This window comes from Eriocheir sinensis, chromosome 8 (assembly GCF_024679095.1).
Source record: "Eriocheir sinensis breed Jianghai 21 chromosome 8, ASM2467909v1, whole genome shotgun sequence".
NCBI classification, from domain to species: Eukaryota; Metazoa; Arthropoda; class Malacostraca; order Decapoda; family Varunidae; genus Eriocheir; species Eriocheir sinensis.
In genome coordinates, this window is record NC_066516.1 from 14,839,390 (window position 1) to 14,861,387 (window position 21,998).

Consider the following 21,998-nt stretch of genomic DNA (forward strand, 5'->3'; position numbering starts at 1 on the left):
TATCTTCCTCCTCCTCCCCCTCTCACCCCCTTTTTCCATCCCACTCCTTTCGTATCCCTTTTATCCCCCTCCTGCCCCCCTCCCTCTGCCCTCTCCCCATATTCCCTTCTATCTGCCTCCTCCTCCCCCTCTCACCCCCTTTTTATATCCCACTCCTTTCGTATCCCTTTTATCCCCTTCCTGCCCCCCTCTCTCTGCCCTCTCCGCGTTCGTCGCCGCGCCACCAACTTCCCCAAACCGATCAGCCGCGCGCCGCCTCCGACATGTGTGCATATTAATCTTATCCTCCGTCAATAAGGGAGGGAGGGACTGGAGAGGGAGACGGTAGGAGGGAAGGAAAGGGACTGACCGGAGGGAGATAGGGAGGGAGGGGTGTAAAGACTGCCTTCCTACCTGACTGACTGACTTACTGGAAGGGAATACTGAGAGATGGACTGGAAAGGCGGAGAAGGAAGGTTGATCTTGACTTACTGACTGACTTGGAAGGGAAGGATGAGGATGAAGTAGACAAGGCAAAAGAAAAGGGGAAGGGTTAGAATGAGAGATGGGTTGAGGAAAGGGAAGAGAGTAGAAAAATGAACTGGAAATAGGGAAGAGAAGGAAGGACAGGGAAGAAAAGGGTTGAATTGCAAAAAGGGATGGAATAACCAGCTGGGAAAATGGGGAAAAGAAGGGAGTGATTGGGTGGAGGGAAAGGAAGGGAGGGAGGGACGAGGGATTTAATTTAGAGGAAGGCGGGAAAAATGTGTGTGTGTGTGTGTGTGTTTTCCTCCGTTCTTTATTTTTTCTGTCCTCTCTTTGTTCTTTATGTGTATCTTGGATTCTGCTTTACTTTTTTGTGAGAGAGAGAGAGAGAGAGAGAGAGAGAGAGAGAGAGAGAGAGAGAGAGAGAGAGAGAGAGAATTTGAAAAAAAGGGAAAGAAATTGCCAGGAGCTTTATTAATCTCTCTCTCTCTCTCTCTCTCTCTCTCTCTCTCTCTCTCTCTCTCTCTCTCTCTCTCTCTCTCTCTCTCTCTCTCTCTCTCTCTCTCTCTCTCTCTCTCTCCTCTCTCTCTCTCTCTCTCTCTCTCTCTCTCTCTCTCTCTCTCTCTCTCTCTCACACACACACACACACACACACACACTTAGTAGATAGTTCCATTCTTTTCGTAATAGGTAGGAAAAAGTAGGTATAATACTGGTTCAGTGTTGTAAATTTCCAAGGAACTCAATGCTTTATTATTACACACACACACACACACACAGGCTGTAATTTTCTTGGAAATTAAAATTAGCCGAGGAATTTTTGTGTTTATGCAGCAGCAGCAGGAACAACACAGCATTTCTCTCCTTTAACTCTGTTCTACTACATTCACTTTTATTTATTTATATATTTTTTTTTTCACACCACAGTTGATTAATTTCTTTACTCATAAAGGTACACCCACAGTTGGCCTCCTTGTTTATTTACACAAATCTTGAATTGTTTTTACTAAGTAAAATATATAAGTAGCAGTGTAACACACACACACACACACACACACACTTTTAAGGTGACTGCTTTGTAAAAATTAAGATTACCAACTTTTCACTGATGTTGTATAACATAAGTAAAGAGAAAACGACATATATCATTTGTCTTTTTTATTAAGACTCTATTATTTCATGAATCCCTCTTAAGGAGATTTGACATGTAAGGGCTTGGGCAGTGAAGGGCAGGATCACGGATGCCACCCAATACTGATTGGTGCCAGAGATTCAGAGTTGACCACTAGTCCTCTCAACACCTCCCCTGTTCCATTGATCAAATTCTTATCCCCACAAATATTAACACTTTCTCTCTTCCTCACCAGGCAAGGGCGGTCCCCACGAGTGTCTCATGTGCAACACTCAGCTGGAGCACTATGGTCTGTCCCGCCCCATTGCCCCCGGACAGGCTGCCCAGTACGGCCTGGTCGAGGCACACCTTCCACCCAACCCCAGGGTGTGCAACAGCTGCAGGTGTCGGGCTGTGCGCAGGAGAGTTACTCAGTAAGTGTTACCAAGGCTTTGTGGAGCACTATGTTTTCTGTATGGAAAAGTATTTGCACACATATTAGAAGAAGAATGCCCCTCCCTTTTCATATGTATTGATTTAGTTTATTTATTATTTATTTATTTTGGGGGGTGAGGTGGGGGTGGGGGGGATATTATTTCCATCCTTACATTGTTCTTATCAAAGACAGAATTTAAAGCACAAGCTGCCAAAGATAAATTATTCTAACAAAACAGCATTAAGTGAGCGGAGAGATGGATTGTTCAGGTGGGCTAGAAGGTGTATGGCAAAGATTTATATTTTGTGGCTTAGTTTTTAACCCATGGATACAGTTCATGAAGGTGCCCCATACCTGTGGGAAAGATTTTAGCACAAAAGGTTAGATATGCATTACTTCTGCAGATATATAGTACTATTTGTCTAATCGTTTACATTGTGGATATCAGCACAAAGGTTAGGCAACAACCCCTCATTACCTTTTCTTTTAAAGTTCATCACAAAGCTCTGGAAATTCAATCAATCATCTAAAACATTATTGCATCATGGTTGTTGTTGTGTTGTGGCTGACAGTGCTTTCCTTTCTTCGTAGATGCCCCATACCCACGTGTCCGACCCCCAAGTGGAGGGTGAAGCGTCTCCGGCAGCTGCCACCCCAGTGGAACGACTTGCCCCCAGACGTGAAGGACCCCATCATTAGAGAGTTCCGTGAGTTGACCCGCAGTTCCTTGTGTGATCTGAACTGTAGTTTTAATGTTGAAGTAAAGTTGTTTTTATAAGCTTTTATTTCTTTCCATCATTTTTACTTCATTGATTCATCCACTCCCAATCAAGCTCATATACTCGTTCATTCTCCCTTCTGAACTCGAGATATGTCACAGCATCTTCATTCCCTCCAACAGAGAGTGCATGTACATTTAATTTTCAGTAGGTACACCAGACACACTTCATCTTACATTTTGCTGTTACTGAACTCATTCATTCACACTGGTTGATTCACTCATTTCTGTTCCGTCACTCCACTCATTCAGACTTCCTTATCACACATCCCCTTTGGAAGATTCAAGGCATCTCACAACATCCATCTCCCCCACCAGAGATTCCGAGTGATGTCACCAAGTGCTGCTCGGCGTGCCACAACCGCATCAGTCGCAAGCTGGGTCCCGAGGTGGAGGAGCCTGTGGACCCCTCACGCTGGTCAGAGGAGGACATGGATGCCCTACGCTGCGCCCTCAGGGAGGTGAGTCATTTCAGTTACTGGAGTTTGGAAATTGCTTAGTTATCTTTTTTTTCCCTTACTAGTATTAGCTTTGATGTTGTTAATATACTCTGTTGTGTGGTACGTTGTTAGTGCAAGTATAGCTGCCATAATTGAGAGTGGATATGAGCAATATTATCATGAGTATTTTCTGACTCCTTGCCTCTACTGAGTATCTTCAATATTAGAGAAACAAACTTACAAATTGTATTGTCCTTTCTCTTATCTGAGTTTTAATGATGTGGTGTGGTGTGGTTTGGTGTAGGCTGAGATGTGGTATGACTGCCATGGTGATCTGTGGTGTGATGTGATGTGGCAGGCTAAGATGTGGTGTGACAGGCCAAGGTGTTGTGTGGTGTGGTGTGGCAGGCTGAGTATGCTGAGTTGTGCGTCAGTAGAATAAGGTGTGGTGCTGTATGGTGTGGTGATGAGCTAAGGTGCAGTGTGGTATGGCCTGGTGAGTTATGGGAGGCTAAGGTGTTTGATTTGGTGTGGTGAGATTGGCAGGGTAAGGTGTGGGGTGGGGTGGGGTAGGGTGGAGTGGAGTAGCAGGTTGAGGTGTGGGGTGCGGATGGATGGCAGACTGGTGTGGTGTTGGGTGGCGTTGTAGTGTATTTAATCTTTTCCTCCCGTTGATCCTTGTTGTCTTGGCTTGGTGCAGGTCGGGTGCCACTGGTCCAAGGTTGCTGAGCGCCTCCCCAACAAGACAGAGGGACAGTGCAAGAGCTTCTACTTCAACTTTAAGAAGAAGTACAAGTATGATGATGTTGTGGCTGAATACCGCAAGTCCAGAGGTAAGGAAGGGGGTTGGAGGGTCTCTTTCTCATTTGTTCAAACCTAAGAATTATTATGACTTTGTTAATGTTTTCTGAATTGCAATTTTAAAAGTTTGGAACATCAGCTACCTTATTTTTAGTGTGTATGAGAATGTTTTTTAGGTGTATTGATTAAATTGTGCCTTTGTTCGTCTTTACCATATTTGACCCCCAACACTATCTTCTCTGTCTTCAGGGAAAGGTGATGGGCCACCCACCGTAACAGATGAGGAGGAGAGCGGGTCATCCACTTCAAGCTGTGATGAGGACGGCACTGTGCCCCCACCTCCCCCTGGCCCAGACTCTGCCTCCGACACCGCCTCCGCTCCGTCCCCGGGTCCTGCCCACCCCAACAATATTGATGGTGAGTTGAAGGCAGTGGTTACCAGTGGAGGGGAGGAAAGGAAGAGGATTAGTGATGCTTGCTGGGTCTGTTTTAAGTTCCCATGGGCAGGAGGTTGCTGACCATGACACTTAGCCCACAAGAGAGAGAGCCCGGGTTCGATTCCCGGGCGGAATGGAAAAATTTGGGTGGCTTTTCTGATACCCTACGCCCCTGTTCACCCAGCAGTGAATGGGTACCAGGTATTAATCGGGGGTTGTGTCCCATCTCCTGGGATCTGTTCCCTTCTATAATTCCTTCCCCTTCTGTCTCTCTCCGGCATATGACCACAGATGTTGCGCCGACTGTACAAAACTTTCCAACTTTTGCTGACCATGAGAGAAAGGGAGGGAAGGAACTTATGGATGCTTGGTAGGTATTTTTTATGTGGAGGGCATCACTGTGCATGGTACAGGAGGAAAGGGAAGACAATAGTGATGATTGGTGGGTCTAAGTGCACAGTAACTGAGTGACACTGATCATGGAAGGAAAGGAAAGGGACTTGTGAAAGTTTATATTTACATTCACTCTGGCTCATAGTGCCTTCAGGGTTGCTTGATACATAGGAATACATAGGAAGAACAGACACCAGAAGACCTGGCGGTCTATGGCAAGGATGTCTGTTTACTACTGCTACTATTAGTACTATATGTTTGTTAGGACAGGATAGAATAGATGAAGGTTCCTGAGCTTCTTGGTCAACTAAAGCCTGTAAGTGGTGCAGGCAAGTAGTTTATGGTGGTGCCATTCTTGCTCGGCTCATGCTGCCCCCTTGGAGCTCCATACAATCCTCTTGAGAGAGTTTTGCAAAAGTCTAGGTTAAGACAACATGTGGGTTGTCTTCAGTCACTCTATGTTGGCTGAATATGATCAACTCGTAGCGACAGGCGAGACTGGATCATCACACTGACAACTCAGTCACTGCCTTTTGTTGTATACTACAATGATAATGATCATATGATGACTTAAGGGGGAGGATGAGGAGGTGCTCTGACTCACAATCATCATGATTGATCTCTTTTGGGAGGGAAAGAAACCTTTCATTTCCTTCATCATAAGATAAAAATGGGGATATAGATGAGAGGAAGAGAGGGTGTGTGTGTGTAATTGTGTATATTTGTGCATTTCAGCGGAGAAGCGGGAGGCCTCCGGGCTGGCGGATGGTGTAATGAAGGAGCCGTTGCCGCCTGCCGTGAGTCAACCACCAGCCAGTGTGCGGGAAGACAACGACTCCTCAGCGACGGCCAGTGCGGATGAGGGCCAGAGTGGCGTGGGCTGGGACTCCCCCGACGTTCAGCACATACCCCACCCTGGGGAACGGCGGCCAACACCTGCCACAACTGCCAAACTGCAGCACCCGCCGCCATTGCCACCTCCTGCTACCAAGGGTGCCCCGCCGCTGCAGGATGGCAACAACTCCTCGGGCAATGTGCGTGACCTGATCTTCTTCACCATTGAAAATAGTCTGAAGGACAAGCTGCCAAACCCTCCCACCAAGTCCCCACCAACCATACAATCCATCCTGAGAGCGACACCGGGGCGCCAGGTGCAGCCGCAGCCTTCTCCCAGCAACCTTGAGTACCAGCATCAGCATCGTGAGCAGCGGCTCTCTGTGCCTGGCCGCTACAATGACCCCCGCGCCGGGCTGCCTGACACCTCCACCTACCTCCAACAGGACGTCCAGAGTGAAGGTCTAGACCTCAGTATTCGCAAGCGTAGCCGCACGCCTCCACAGCAGCAGCAGGCGCAACCGCAGCCCCAGCATACGCAGCACCCTCCCCCACCCCCGCTGCAACACTCCCAGCACCCCCCGCCACAGTTCCATCAGCCGCCACCGCCACCCTCCTCAGTGTCACGGGAATTGCCCGCCATGACGGTGCGTGGCGGTGCCGAGGTAACCATCACCAGTAAGGACCCGCCACCCCGGGCACACCTCAACGCCAGCTACAGCAAGCCGCCTCATGAGCCTTGGCCTCTCGTTGACCCGCGGAACAAGTCACCTTCAGCTTTTATCCCAGAAAGCCGCAGCCTCGCGCACCAGCCGCCGCCCTCCATCATGACCAGCGGGGCCTCTGTGGCCACGTCGCTTGTGTACGCCGCCCCTGTGCGGCCGCCACATACCCAGCAGCCCTCCAAGCCCAAGGTCAGCATGGCTCCACCGCCACCCCTCACCTCGGTGCGCACGCAACACCCATCACCACAGCCCGTCACCACCCCCTCCAGAATCCCACTCAAGCCAGACAAGTCTGGTGGCCCCATGCATGTTGGGTCCATCACGCAAGGCACCCCTGTCAACCCACCACCCACTGTGTCTGTGCCCATCTCCCAGTCTGGCCGCTTCGAATTGATAACCAAGTCCAGCCTTGGGAAGGAGGGCGGCTCCATCACACAGGGTACGCCCATCCACCACGATCCCAAGCGCTCCTCGGTGTCCAACAACCCCTACAAGGACGTGGTGTTTGAGCCTCGCCCCGGCAGCGGTGTGGAGATCATCCCGCGCCCTGCCCTCACTTCCCAGTATGACAGGGACCACATGTATCGTGGCCCCCGCCCCCCCAGCTCCACGGCACCCCCCACCACCACCTACGCCTACCCCACCTACCACTACAGTACGCGACCCCCCTATACAGACTCGCAGCGGCAGCTCATTGCGAACGATTACCTGACTTCACAGCAGATGAATAGGCGTGTCACTGAGAAGGACCCTCGCGTGTCACCCCGAGGTAGGGACCCCAGCCCACAGCAGGACCCCAGGGACCATCGTAGCTTGCCTGGTGGCACCACTGTGAACCGTATCATGGATCCTCGCACCATTGACATCCGCTCAGTAGACCCGCGCAGTCTGGACCTGCGAAGCCTCGATCACCGGAACCTGGACCCCCGCATAGATTTACGGAACCTGGACCACCGCCTCGTGGACCCCCGTGTCTCAGACCACCGCAATGTGTACTTCAGCACCAGTAGCACCCCACATGGGTCCTACCAACTACCCTCCCAGCCCTCCTCTGCTCCTGTGTACATCTCACAAGATCGCATTTCCCGGCCGCCGCCGTCCCCTGCTTCAGCGCGTGACGCCACCCCAACACCTCCCACTTCCGAGCCTGCCCCTTCCCCACACGAATTCCGATCTCCTGGCGTATCCACCCCAACGCCCCCACCTCGGGTGGCGGTAATTCAGCGGCGGCCCCCCAGCAAGCCACCACCCCACAATTCCCCGAAGAGCGCCTCACCCCGCACTGACCCCGGGTGCTATTCCCCAATGCACATCACCACTCCTGGCTCGGAAAACTTCAAGGCATTGGTAGACACAGCAGTGGCACAGCGTGGTGGCGGCGGTGGTGGCGGAGCCCCTTACTCGTCAGTGGTGGATGTTCGGCGGGATGGGCGTCACCACGATGCACCACAGTTAGAGGGCTTTGAGCAACAGTTGACGGACAACATGAACCGGACTGTACGCACCACCCATAACAAGCACGATGTGCGGCCACCACCACATGACTCGCGCATACCACCGCCGCTGCCGCCACAGGGTGATGACCGTAGGTTCTTTATCGATCAGAGAACTGCCGAGGCGTTTGACCGGCAGCGATTGATATCCAAGGGTCTGGAGCCCAAGCCTGACCTGGAGAGTGATGCTGCCAAGGGCATTCCAGTTTGCTTCAAGAAGGAGGAGCCACCCAAACCAGTGCCGCCCAAGCCAAGGGGGGGCACCCACAGCGAGACTCTGACTGCTGCCAACCTGATTGATGCCATCATCACACACCAGATAAACAATGACACTGCTGATGGCAGTGGCGGTGGCAGCGGCAGTGGCGGTGGTGGCAGCAGTGGTGGCACTACTGGCAGTGGAGGCGGCAGTAACACTGGTGGCGGAGGTACTGGCGGTGGTGGTAGTGGTGGTGGAGGCAATAGTGGTGGTGGAGGTGGTGGTGGCGTTAGTGACGGTGGGGGTGGCGGTGGCGGCAGTGTTGGTGGGGGTGGTGGTGGTGGTGGTGGTGGAAGTGGGGGTGGTGGTGGGGAGCAGCGTACCTGCTTCAGGAGGGAGGGGGAAGGTGGGGGCCTGCAGGTGGTGGAGTTAGACAAGCGGGTCAGATCCCCTGCCGGGCCCCCCCAGCCCCCGCCCAAAGTAAAGGAGGTGGTGACAGTGGAGGATGGCCCTGAGCCTCGCCCCATGAACCACAAGGATGGCCTCAATGTCTCCTTGCATGCGCCACCCCACCACCCCGGCCCCAAGTCCATCCAGGCCCACATGGACCAAATCATTCACCGGGAGTTCTCCAGCGGGGATGGACGCAAGTTGTCCACCTCTCACGTCACCTACAGCAGGCCGCCCTTTGAGATCTTGAGGACCGATGGTCGTCCAATAGTCTCCTCGGGGGGCCCTCCCGCCGTTACGGTCTCCCAGTTGAGCTATGACCACTGGAAGATGCGTGGCAGTATGGATAAGGAGGCTAAGGACAGGATAGAATCGCGCTCTCCCCATCGCCCTCCACCCACATCTGCCCCTTCCTCCACCCACCACCTCTCGGCACAGCACCTTGCCCCTGATGAGCGGCAGATCATTCGCATTGCCCAGCCAGTCTCGCCGCGGCCTGACCACAAACTGCGTACACCACCTGCCGCCCCGGCTGGCAGCTTTCCGGTGGAGCCCATTTCTCCCCCAACCTCTACCGCCCCTCCAAACTCAGACCCCAACCACAGTGAGATAAACACCCCCTGGAACTTTCAGAAGCGGGGAGCCGCCTCCAAGGAAATGTTTGAGTACGTTCGCTGCAAAATTGCTGAGGTGATGCGAACGCCGGACTCCCAGGACGGTGAAAAGCTGGGCCATGAGGACCGCCACCCCCGTTCAGGCACGCCGGCCTCGCAGCCGTCAGCACCGCAGACCAATGCCCACTCCGATGTTGACGATCAAGCCAGAAAGCGACCGCGGCCCGATGGTACGGAGCAGCGGCCGCCATCCCGTCCACGCTCCACCGGGGGCGATGTGGCCAAGGAGCGGCGGGAGGAGCAGCCACCCCCTCCACCCCGGGATGACGTGGCCGACGCTGACTCGCCTCAGTCTGGTGAAATGGTGATAGACGAGTCGCCGCGTGACCATCCACCCACCTCCAAGGCAGGTGATGCCGGGGGGCCGGGGAAGGTGGGATCCAAGGCGGGGGAGGCGGGAGAGCGGTATTCATCAGGGGGCGGGGGCCCGGGGAACCAGTACCCCCCCTACCCCTACTCCGGGTTCCGGGGTCACGGGGGTCAAGGTGTGGGGGGCCCCGGGGTGCCGCCCTCCACTACCACCGTCACTACTACCAGCAGCAGCGGCAGCGGGGGGCGTCTCCCCCAGGGGTACGAGCCCAATGTTGAGCCAGTCAGCGACGATGACTGAGCCAGCCCGGAGGACCGGACGAGACAGCCGTGATAAGTGTTATCTGTGATCTGTTTTGTGGACTAGTGTTGTCACGCCGCACTCTGGTGTACAAAGCTACCCATCTGTGTGTGTATATAGGAGTAAGTAGGTGGTATGTGTTAATACTCAGGCTCCATAGGGGAGGGACCGCCGCCGCTGCAGCCGCTGCCGCGCCCCACGCCTCACGCCCGCGACCCTTGCCCTTCCGTCACGCCCATTCTCCTTCATGAGATATTTATGAATCATTACAGACTGTGGTGACAAGATTGCCATTTCACCACTGCACCGCCGGCCTCTGGAGCGGCGGTGGCAGTGGCGGCGGTGGCGGCGACCCGGCAGTGCCCACACAGACCCTCCCCGTGAACAAAGCTGTCCCCCGGGGCACGGACGGCGCCCACCCGCTGCTATATTCAGACAAGTTCATTCCAAGGCCCCGCCAGCCGGTGTGGGCCGGTCCGCATTGTACAGACCTTCCTTCCACTTGTTGAGGGCGGCGGCTGGCGGCTTGCCCGGCGCCGCCGCCCATCTCTCACATCATTACATGTCAGAAATGTTATTTTTGTTGAAATAAAGATGCTCAAAACCTATCTTCTATTTTATTCATTCATACTCGCAGTGTAATTGAGGCTGAGAGTGGGCTAATGGAAAGGGATGAAGTGCAGAACTGAGCTGTGAGCCAGCAATGGTGGGAGGGCTCATAGCTGGGCGTTATCGCGATAAGTTATCGCGATACTTTATCGCTGATAACAAAATCTGGTTATCGGCCATCCGCTACTTATTTAAAGATATATCGGTATCTTCGTTACTTTTGTAACCAAACTGCCGATAATCGCTACTTTTTTCCGACTCTGAAAAAAAACGTTGTCTCCTCCCTACACGTGGCCCGGGCGCCCGGTGTTGTATGAAAAAACTAAGGGGTATGAAATATCTTCAGTGAAGATATTTCATACTTTGATCATCACCATTAAAACATTAGGTTATTTTTTTTTTTATGTAAGACTCAAAAATCAATATATCAAAAAGAAAAATCATTTAACTTTGCCCCCAAAGATTATTATTCACTGCCTCAAATTTGATATTCCATATTCGTTTGTGAGCATGCCATGGTATTGAAGGCACCCGGTGTTGTGTTATTTGGTGTCCCATCGTCAAATGTTGGCGCTTTTGTTTACAAATACTGGTCTCTCGTGAACTACGCATGTTCATACCAGTAAGTGTAGCCCTATAGAGTCTCACAAAGCTTTTTAACACATTAAGACATAGAGTACCACCATCCTCGCTGTTTCTAAAACGGCACTCTGTACATATAAATACAACTCGCACAGAGTGTCGTTCTAGAAACAGCGGGGATGGTGGGAGTGGTACTGTATGTCTGATTCAGCCTTCCAGCAACTCTTAATTACGGTTAAAAAGCTTTGTGAGACCGTACAGGTCTACGCTTGCTGGTCTGAGCATGCACAGTTCACGAGAGACCAGTGTTTGTACACAAAAGCGCCAACATTTGACGGTGGGGACGCCAAATAACACAACACGGTTCAGGCGTTTCTAGTATTACCGTCCATAGGTACGTGTCAACTTGTGGTTTTCAGGTTTTGTAAGTTTTCTGAAATACAAGTAATGAAAATTTGAATTCATCTATGTTTTTTTTTTATTGGAAATAATACAGTATCATTTTCGCCTATCGGACTTATCGCTATCGGAATTGTGGATTAATATCGGGTATCGGTTATCGGTTATCGCCTATATTTGTGTTTCCAGTTAACGAATATCGGTTATCGCCGATAAGGTTTTCCATTATCAGTTATCGGTTATCGGGAATAAGGTTTTCTGTTATCGTGCCCAGCTGTGGGAGGGCTAAAGATAGGAAGTAATTTTTGAACGGTAGGGGAAGGGAAAAAGGCTACGTGGCCATGGAGGAAGAGAAGGAAGGGAAGAATTGGACTTGTCGGAAATGGACAGGAGGGCGAGGGATAAGCACATTCGAGGGCACGGTCTTTTTGGTAGTTTATTAATTTAGTTGTACGAAAAGCAGATAATTTTGCTGGGCTCCCATCTCTCAGTCAGTCTCCTGCGAATCGTCAATGTTCTCATCATTACAATTTACAGTACTAACCAAGGCTTACATCTTTACTAGGTAGAGCTATTGATGTTGGAAACGTGCCAGTTTGCGTGTGCGAAGGTGATCCTTGGGTATCTTGTTTGATAGGTTTGGGAGTGATTGAGATATAAATTTAGCTGCCTTAGTGTTAATTCTTTCTAATTTATCAGCGTTTCTGCTTGTGTAAAGAAGGGTCCCGCACCGAGCATGGAGCCAAGTATATGTGTGACTGGATTGATACCACTGAGTGTTTTGGAGTGTTTATGTGTGATGAGATAGTGTGGTCAGGTAAAGCGGAGGAGTTTGCATTAATTTTCTCTAGTTTTGTCCGGTTGGAAAGGCATTTGTCAGGTGCTTTTCCAGCTTCCCATTGCTAAACACAGATTCAAGAAGGCTGCTACAGAGTTAACGAGCAAAATGGATGGAAGAATGAAGATGCTGGTTAACTCTTGCATGAAGCATGGAGGTTCCTCTCTGGTGTTACGGACCAACGTCAACCTGCATTATATCCTAGCTCAGGCTGACAATTAGGGAAAAACACGACTTAAAACGTGTTCTTCTGGGGCTGTATACACGAAAGCTGAAAAGGCCCTCACACCAGCAAAAATCCCCTAGACCGTTGAAGGGCAGTCAGTTTCTGCTTTAAGCTGTTGCCTCATAGAGACCGTCTGCATCAAGTTGCTGGAGTGTCGCAATGGTTGGGTGGCTGGCCATCTTGCTAAACGAAATGGTTGTTGTTTAAAGATTTTGTCTCCACGGAGGGACCATGGGCTTCATCGGGTGACGATCAATATTATTGCGCAATATTCTGTATTGTACAATATTATTTACAGTGAAGGGGCGGTATTGAAGAATGACACAATATATTGAAGACATCAAAAAGAGTTTGATATTTTATTGCACAATACGAATATATTGAGTAGTGTGAGGGTAATATTGCGCAATCTCCTATCAGTGTGTTTCCTGCCTTCACACCGTCGACATATGGCTGGCAAGAAAGATGGTCGACCATTCATACTAGAAATTAGGGGTGGGCAGGTACCGGTACCAGTACCGGTACTAACGGTACCGGTACCAGATTGCTCGGATTTATTTATTGGATTCATTGATAATTCTTCATGTCCGATTTTTTTTTAGGTTGCTACTAAATATTGTTATTGTTATTAGACTATGATCGAGTACATCCATAATAACTATACATGCTATTTTTTTATCGAAAAAATAAATATTCACTTCATTCAGAGAGAGAGAGAGAGAGAGAGAGAGAGAGAGAGAGAGAGAGAGAGAGAGAGAGAGATCACCACTCGGTGAGTGGATATCTCGGTGATATGGGTACTCGATCTGTCTAATAACAATAACAATATTTATTAGCAACCTAAAAAAGAAAAAGAATCGGACATGAAGAATTATCCAGTAACTCCAATAAATAAATCAAATAATAAAATAATGGAAACGGGAGCTGTGATGGAAACGGAAAGCAGGACAAAATGGTGGGAACTTGGGGAGACGGTCAGCGAGGCAGTGACTCAGCGTCTACACACAGGGCCCATACCGCGTGTTACCACATGGAGGCGGGCGAGCGCCGAGCGTCACTAAGATCCAAACGGTACCGGTACTAGCGGCAGTGCTCAGTGCCGAGTGATAATGACTCTTCCCGGCATCTTCCCGGGATCTTAGTGACGCTCGGCGCTCGCCCGCTTCCATGTGGTAACACGCGGTATGGGCCCTGTTGTAGACGCTGAGTCACTGCCTCGCTGACCGTCTCCCCAAGTTCCCACCATTTTGTCCTGCTCTTCGTTTCCATCACAGCTCCCGTTTCCATTATTTTATTATTTTATTTATTTATTGGAGTTACTGGATAATTCTTCATGTCCGATTCTTTTTCTTTTTTAGGTTGCTAATAAATATTGTTATTGTTATTAGACTATGATCGAGTACATCCATAATAACTATACATGCTATTTTTTTTTTCGAAAAAATAAATATTCACTTCAGAGAGAGAGAGAGAGAGAGAGAGAGAGAGAGAGAGAGAGAGAGAGAGAGAGTTTTCTTTACAGGATATTTATTTGGGAATTTCATCAGAAGTCATAGAGATAAAAAAAATACTCCTTCGGGTACCGCTACCGGTACTCAAATTAACGGTACTTGCCCATCCCTACTAGAAATCCTTCCCACGACTGCCGATATTGCGCAATAATATAAAGCTGTGTAGGGGGAAACAAATATTGCACAATAAAAATGAGTCAATGTATTGTGCCAATAATATTGATCGTGTAGGGTCCACTTTAAACATGAGTTGACGTGGCCCTGACTTCTTGACATGGTTCTAATCAGGGCCAAAGGAATATTCCTTTGGCCCTGGTTCTAACGTGGTGACTATACGTGAATTTACTTATGTGGCCCAGGGCAAGTAGGCTATACCCAGGGTTATACAGGCTGATTCACACGACCCGTTCGTTGGTTCTTGAACTGGCAGGCCGCCGACTTGACGCTTTCAAGATTTCTTACATCCATCCTAATGCAACCGTTCACACGACCGAATAAATAAAATAAAAATAAAAAAAAAAAATCCACGTGAACCAGTGGCAGAGCAATTTTCTCTACCCAGAGTTGACGTGAACCCGGACCTCATATGGACAGCTATAATGTATTTCACTGAAACTAACTCACTTAATTCAAAGCCCGCACACCTTCACCCTCCCCCATATCAGTTTACTAGCTCATTGTAGGCATGTTAAGTCACCACCAACTCTCAAATTGTGACTCACCATATATTGTGCACAAGTCGAGATGTAACTACGACTATTTATAGATATGCACATGTAAGATACAATAACACATCACCTTTAGGTCCCTTTCACACGAGCAGTTTTTGCCGCTCCGGCACATGCCGCACGGTTTAGCTTTACATTGACTCATGGGTGCATTCACACGAGGCCGGGGCGGCATTCTTGCCGCTCCGGCAGCCGCACCCTGCTGTACTGCCAGCCAGGGGCGGATCCAGAAAATCAATTTGGGGGGGGCCCGATGGTAAAATTTCATAAGTTAGCGACAGCCTCAAAACAGTGAAGACCAATGGATAGTGATGGCGGTTCTTTGCTTAAAATCCGCAGCTCCCGAGCAATCAACGTATATGTGACAAATGAAAGAAACAATTCAAAATGTACATCCGACCATTGAAAAGGCAGATCTGAACTCGACTCTGACATTGCCAGCTGCTATGAGAGGGGTAGTCCAAGCTCTATCCACTATGTCCATGTTTCGCAAGACACCAATGTCACCTACGGTAGAAAGAGTGCCTTATATGATCTTGTTGTAATGCGTCTTAGACTAGGGAATAAATACAGCTGGGAGGTGAGTGGTGCCCAACCCGAGTCTTGTGCTGTGTGCGCCAGGCCGGGAGGTCACACTCTACATTATGTCCTTGAGTGTCCTGCCATAGCCTGTTACCGTCCACAGGGTATAAGTGATGTGCCTTCCCTTGTCGCCTGGTTCATTAATCAAAACATTGTTCCTGACATAATTAAGGAGTAGGCTACCCAAAGTTTGCTGCCAGGTGGTAATTTAGGTAATTGCATGTGTACCTACTCAGGAATATTATCAGTATTTACATTCTAATTCCTTTTTCTGTTAACTAACCTCAACATGTTTTTATTTTTGTTCAATGAAGATTTTTATTTTTTGTAACTAGCCTAGTCAGGGGTTTGTCTGCAAGACCAGCCATTCCCCTTTGTTGTATTTTACAACAATAAATATTTCAATTCAATTCAATCATCACCATACGAGCATTCGAAGAAAACTAAACGTTTATTTCGATATGTAAGCAGCAAGAGTGATCATAATAAAGGTCATATATAAATTACAAACCAAACCTTTACAAAAAAGTTAATATGTAAAATTAGACATAGCTGAAGATCAAAAAGAATTCTTATAGGGCTTCTTTTACATGGGACTGAGGTAACACATTTGCGAATATTGGCTGATCTAAAGAAATATATTAAAAAATTCCCAAGTATTCAACAAGTGACTCATTAAGCAAAGAGTAGTCGGCGTTTTTTTTTTCGCCGAATTTGCCGAACTCTCGACTGAAATGGGGATATCATAGTGGACACAGAGGAGGGCAAGTCCGTTCAGGCGCTCTTGGCCGACGGTACTCCTCAGATAGGTTTTCAGCCTTTTCAATGCTGAGAAAAACCTCTCGGCTTCCGCGTTGGAGACTGGAAGCGTCTACAGAGTTTTCAAGAGAATGGCGAGATTGGGGAACATGCTGGTGATGGCGTGTGCCTGGGCTTCTTTGATAGTTTGGAAGACCAGAACAGATAATGCCCAGAGCCTTCACGAGTGTCAGGGATTCGATGTCGAGCTCGTAGAGCTTCGCCGCTTGAAGCACAGACGCAACATCCGTTTCGGGGCCTTTGAGTTGCTTGAGCTAAAGTGCGACAGACACTGTGTCGTCGCCGAACCGACTCTTCAATTCAGTCAAGACGTGGTTCACGAACGGAATATACACCGCCCGGCGGTAGTACTCCTCAGCATTCTCGCACGGAACATTTGGTCGCTGGGTCTGTCGTCCACAGAGTCGTGGCACAGGGATGGTGTCATGCGATGACCCCACCTCGACCAAAAGCTCTTCCGCTTTCATGAACACGTCGTGGAAATGATTCTCTGTATTTGCTCTGAAATTGGCAAAAATGGTCTTGATGCCACAAATCATGGCATAGGCTGACACCAGGTCGCCATCATTTCTCTGAAGAGTTCGGCTCGGCTCGAGAGTATGCGCCAATATACACTCCACTACAACCAGTCCAACGAGAAAGCGGGGAACACGTATGGCGATGAGGAGCCCAGCGGTGGCGTCAAATTCTACCTAGAGAAAAACAGCGATGACAGGCAGAAATTCAACGAAAACCAGCACTGCGTCATGCCTCTCAATCCACCTGGTCGACTTGAACACAGCGCACGGGTATCAGGTGCAGTCGGTGTTTTGACCGTCAGAACGTTGAGATGAACCAAACAAGGAACATTGTTACCAATTAAATTTTCTCGCGCCGCCAGTGTTACCAAATCCCACCCGACAAATCCGAGTGTTTAAGAATATGCAAAGTGTGACAACCCGAACATTAGTGTGCGTGGGGACTGTCGTTGTCATTGCCGATTTCGTGAGATTTAAGAATATGGCCGTTAGTGCAAGCCACTATCATCATTCGGCACTTCGAAGAGGAAATAAGGGAAGACTTCCTTGCCTTTGTGCACGCCCAAGACCTCACCGGTAAAGGTTTACGGCCGTATTCTTAAATCTCACGAAATCGGCAACGACAACGAGTCCCCACGCACACTGATGTTAGAGTTGTCACACTACATATTCTTAAACACTCGGATATGTCTGGTGGGATTTGGTAACACTGGCGGCGTGAGAAAATTTAATTGGTGACAATGTCCCTTGTCGTTTGGTTCATCTCAACGTTTTGACGGTCAAAACGCCGACTGCACCTGATACCCTGCGCGCTGTGTTCAAGTCAACAATGGAGGAAACTAAGCGATATTCTTCCCAAAATGAAGTTGCTCTACTTCTGGAGCTTGATAGAGACACCGAGGAGAAGTACTTGACAGAAGAACAGATCATGCAATGATAAAAAAGAAAAAGGAGGATTGGGAAACTATAGCATCACTCTACAATGCCACTGGCTGATGAGGCCGCGGCCACATAGGGAGCGAGAAAGCTAGGGAGAGCGAGAGCGCCAAGGGGAGCTTCTGTGGCTATACGAAAAACAAGGCGAGGCGAGGGTTGTCACGGCAACGAGGTCCGCAAACTGCCGCAAACCAGTATAGCCTCGCACCCATCCCCGTCTGCTCGTCGGAGCAAACGAGGGATGTGAAATGTTTTTATAAATAGTTCCGTGCTTGAATTATTTGACGTTTTATGAAAAATCTGTATACACCATCGTGTTCAGGAGGCTTTTCTGTACCCTCAAAGACGTTGTGAACATGCAAATCAGGCACAAATTAACACGCCCCACAATATTTGTGAGAAGGGATGACGGACCCGACAAAGTCTCCCGACAATTTGGTGCCTTGATCGGTACCAAGTACGTACGGTCCCAGAGAATACACCCTTCGTGACTGTCGGAACTGGTAGCCACGGGCACGATGGTTGTTTAAGAATATCATTATCGGATGTGTGGGGACTGTGGTTACATAAGTTTGATTTAAGAATACGGCCCTTAAATTCACTTTCTGCTAAATCTTGTGCTATAATATTCAATATACGATTCCGTAACTTAAATACTGAAAATAAATATAGAAAATCCTGAGTTCTCCAGAAATGCAACAGAAAGGTACCAGTTTTCGTTTTGACTCTCAGAAAGTGGACATTTTAGCAGATGGGGGGGGGGGGGGTCGTCCGACACCCCCGGTCCCTCTCTCCCCTGGGTACGGCATACTACGGCCCTATACGAGTATATAGATTGTTAGATGAGTACAGGGCCCATAAGAGCGCGGGGCCCTGGGCACGTGCCCGTTGTGCCCTGGCCCTGCAGCAGAGTGAAAAATGACATCCAAAGCAAGTATAGACGGTGGCTGAGTGGACAGAGTAACAGCACCACGTTCAGAAGGACGCGAGTTCAATCCCCGACCGGTGCCACCAAGCTGGGATTTTACAGCCGCCGCCGAGTGGCTCAAAACAACCCACATGCTGTCCAGAAGGCCACCTATCAACCCGGACTCTAGATTCTAGGATTAAAGATGAGCTCCGGGAGGGCAGCATGAGCCAATGCAGGATGGCGCCACTATAAACACTCGCTTGCGCCAGAACGGACTGGGCTGACCATCAGGTCCCACCGGGAAGAAGCCTTGGGCCGACCATCACTCCCCACCGGGAAGAAGCCTACCGGCGCTATAGGCCGCGACGTAAAAAAAAGAAAAAAAAATATAGAGGTTATCGTCACTCATAGAACGTGAAGAACCAAATTTTGAAATGAGCTTTTTTATTTGGACCTCTCGGATGTTTTGTATGTTATTAACTACTACAATAAAATAAAATAAGATGTGGATTTTTTGTTATATACCCTATGAAGCAATTGTTGGTGAATAAAAAATATAAATAGAAATGTTCACGGCATCTCATCCTGGACGTCTCGATAAGCTCCGCCCCTTCCTCGAGCCTGATTAAGCCCCGCCCCATCCTCGTTGTCTGCCCAAATCAACGACTTCACACACCTCATTCCCACCCTGTTTCCTGACCCCAACATTCATTTTTACGAAAAACTGAGACCACCATCATCTTCCTGAGAAAATTCTGCATCACACTAGAATAAAATTGTAACCATAATGTAAAATTACACATACGAAAATCAGAGTTAAGTGAACTATGGAGTAAACATTTTCTTGCACATATTTCCCTTCAACTCCTTAGTACTCAGCTAGTTTTCGTCGCATCACTTTTTTAAGCACAGATCCTAAATCTGCATGCTTTTCTGCTTCTGATGATATATGGTACGTCCCGAGGTAAAAAATATGCATAGGGTCAAAATCGCCTTCGAACATAAGCCGCGCCGTGACAGCGTTCAAGCACATTGGCATATTTTGTTTACTCAAGTCAGACTCGCCGCTCACGCACAGCCCCAAGGCCACGGCTTGAGGTGCGCGGCGAACCTGACTTGAGTAAACAAAAGCCGATGCGAATGAAGGCCGTCACGGCGCGGCTTATGTTCGGAGGTGATTTTGACCCTATGTATATTTTTACCTCGGAACGTACCCTACACCATCAGAAGCAGAAAAGCATGCAGATTGAGGATATGTGCTTGAAAAAGTGATGCGACGAAAACCAGCTGAGTACTAAGGAGTTGAAGGAAAATAAGTGCAAGAAAATATATATTCCCTACTTCATTTAACTCTGATTTTCGTATGTATAATTTTACATCATTGTTACAATTTTATGCAAGTGTGATGCAGAATTTCTCAGGAAGATGATGGTGGTCTCACTTTTTCGTAAAAATGAATGTTGGTGTCAGGAAACAGGGTGGGAGTGAGGTGTGTGAAGTCGTCGGTTTGGGCAGACAACGAGGATGGGGCGGGGCCAAGCGTGAAGGCTATAGGAGTTGCCAACGAGTGATTTCCTCCCGCCTGTATGACGATACCTTCTCTATACTTGCCTTGATTACATCAGACACCGAAAAAATTTCAATCTTGCCTGAGGATCCCGTCCACCTCCGCATAGTAAAACCCAAGGAACCATGGAGGATTTTTTTTAAAGTTTGGAGGACAGCGTCCAGAGCTATCTAGCGGCGGCCAGCTTCGCTCCCCAGCTCTCTAGCTTTTTAGGGGTACATAAGAACATAAGAACATAAGAACGCAGGAGTCTGCAAGAGGCCGGTAGGCCTGTACGAGGCAGCTCCTTTGACCATAAGCTCCCGTGTATCTAACCCCACCTAATATCGCTGTCCATGAATTTATCTAGTCTATTTTTGAATGTGACAATTGTATTGGCACTCACCACATGACTGCTAAGCCTATTCCACTCATCCACCACCCTGTTAGTAAACCAATTTTTGCCTATGTCCCTGTTGAATCTGAATTTATCCAGTTTAAACCCGTTACTTCGTGTCCTACCCGGTTCTCTTACCAACAAAACCTTATGAATGTCTCCCTTATTAAAGCCCTTCATCCATTTATAAACCTCGATCATGTCTCCACGCACCCTTCGCCTTTCTAGAGAATGCAAGTTTAACTGTTTGAGTCTTTCCTCTTATGGCAAGTTTCTCAACCCCTGAATCATCTTAGTCATCCTCCTCTGCACCGATTCTAACATTTTGATATCCATTCTATAGTAGGGTGACCAGAACTGAACCGCATAGTCAAGATGAGGTCTAACTAATGCTAAATATAGTTTAAGGAAGACTTCGGGGCTTCTGTTGCTTACGCTCCTTGAAATAAATCCCAGTACCCTATTAGCTCGATTTCTAGCTTGAATGCATTGTGCCCTTGGACGGAGATCAGAGCTCACTAAGACCCCTAAATCCCTCTCGCACCCAGACCTACTTATGAGAGTGTCATTTAAGCATGGGTATCTTAAATATATTTTATGTTTTCTCAATTCATGGGTATTTCATATATTTTAGTTATCATATTTTTTTTGGGGGGCCCGGGCCATCTAGCTCCCCACCCCCGTATCCGCCCCTGCATATGCCTACGGCCGACGACACATTCCGTATTATAGTTGTAGCACATTATAAGCGAGTCAGTTTTGTACCCACTATCCGTATACACTCGAGATTTTCTGGGGGGGGGGCGGAGATTTTTTTTGGGGCTCGGGCCCCCTGGGCCCTCCCCCCTGTATCCGCCCCTGCTGCCAGCAAGACCGCAGCGGCAGAAATGCCGCACCATGCCGCCACACAACGGTTTCGGTGGATGTGTTGCTATGGCCGGGCGCCTTCAGACATGCGGTGTTTGCCGCGTGCGGCGAAGTTGCCTGTCAACACTGGGAGGAGGGGCACGTACGCGATTGTCTGCATCTTTGGAAAAGCTGGTATGCACTATATTTTCCATCTTATGAACTTTCAATTAATATATATTGAAAATGTAGGTGTCTTACATATTAATTCTGTAAACCTCTGTACAACAAACATCTGCATTTAAATTTCAGGGTAATGGCTAATTTAAATTATTATGACACGAAACTGCTGATCTCCGAGACTGCAAGACGGCCTTGTTTGTGGGATCCCTCAAGAGAAGATTACAAATATGACTGAAGGAGATACCGAAGCAGATGCGGCAGACACCGTACTTGACCGTGGATATCCAGGTGCCATGCGGCTGCCGTCCGGCATGTGCCGGAGCGGCAAAAAACGCTCGTGTGAAAGGGGCCTTAGATTATACATAGCTAGGCTACATGTCTATCTATCTATCTATATACAGATAGACTGATGGACAGATAGATAGTTTGATAGCTAAATAGATCCACATTAAATTTGACTACTATTTCAAAGAGGTAATGAATTTTTTTTAGTGTGTCGGCGCCTCGTCCGAAGCCTTGGTG

At 48.7% G+C, this 21,998-nt stretch overlaps 1 protein-coding gene across 4 annotated transcripts in view; it reads left to right on the forward strand.

Moving 5' to 3' along the window:
- LOC126995592 (uncharacterized) overlaps window positions 1–10,454 on the forward strand; it is an 86,927-nt gene extending 76,473 nt beyond the window's left edge. For all 4 annotated transcript variants that reach the window (XM_050855276.1, XM_050855278.1, XM_050855277.1 and 1 more), the window contains 6 exons: window positions 1,833–2,010; window positions 2,604–2,719; window positions 3,109–3,251; window positions 3,931–4,063; window positions 4,281–4,448; window positions 5,597–10,454. In XM_050855276.1, coding sequence (XP_050711233.1) covers window positions 1,833–2,010; window positions 2,604–2,719; window positions 3,109–3,251; window positions 3,931–4,063; window positions 4,281–4,448; window positions 5,597–9,846 — 4,988 coding nt within the window. In that variant the 3' untranslated portion in view covers window positions 9,847–10,454. The remainder of the gene's footprint in view (window positions 1–1,832; window positions 2,011–2,603; window positions 2,720–3,108; window positions 3,252–3,930; window positions 4,064–4,280; window positions 4,449–5,596) is intronic.
- Window positions 10,455–21,998: the final 11,544 nt, after the last annotated feature.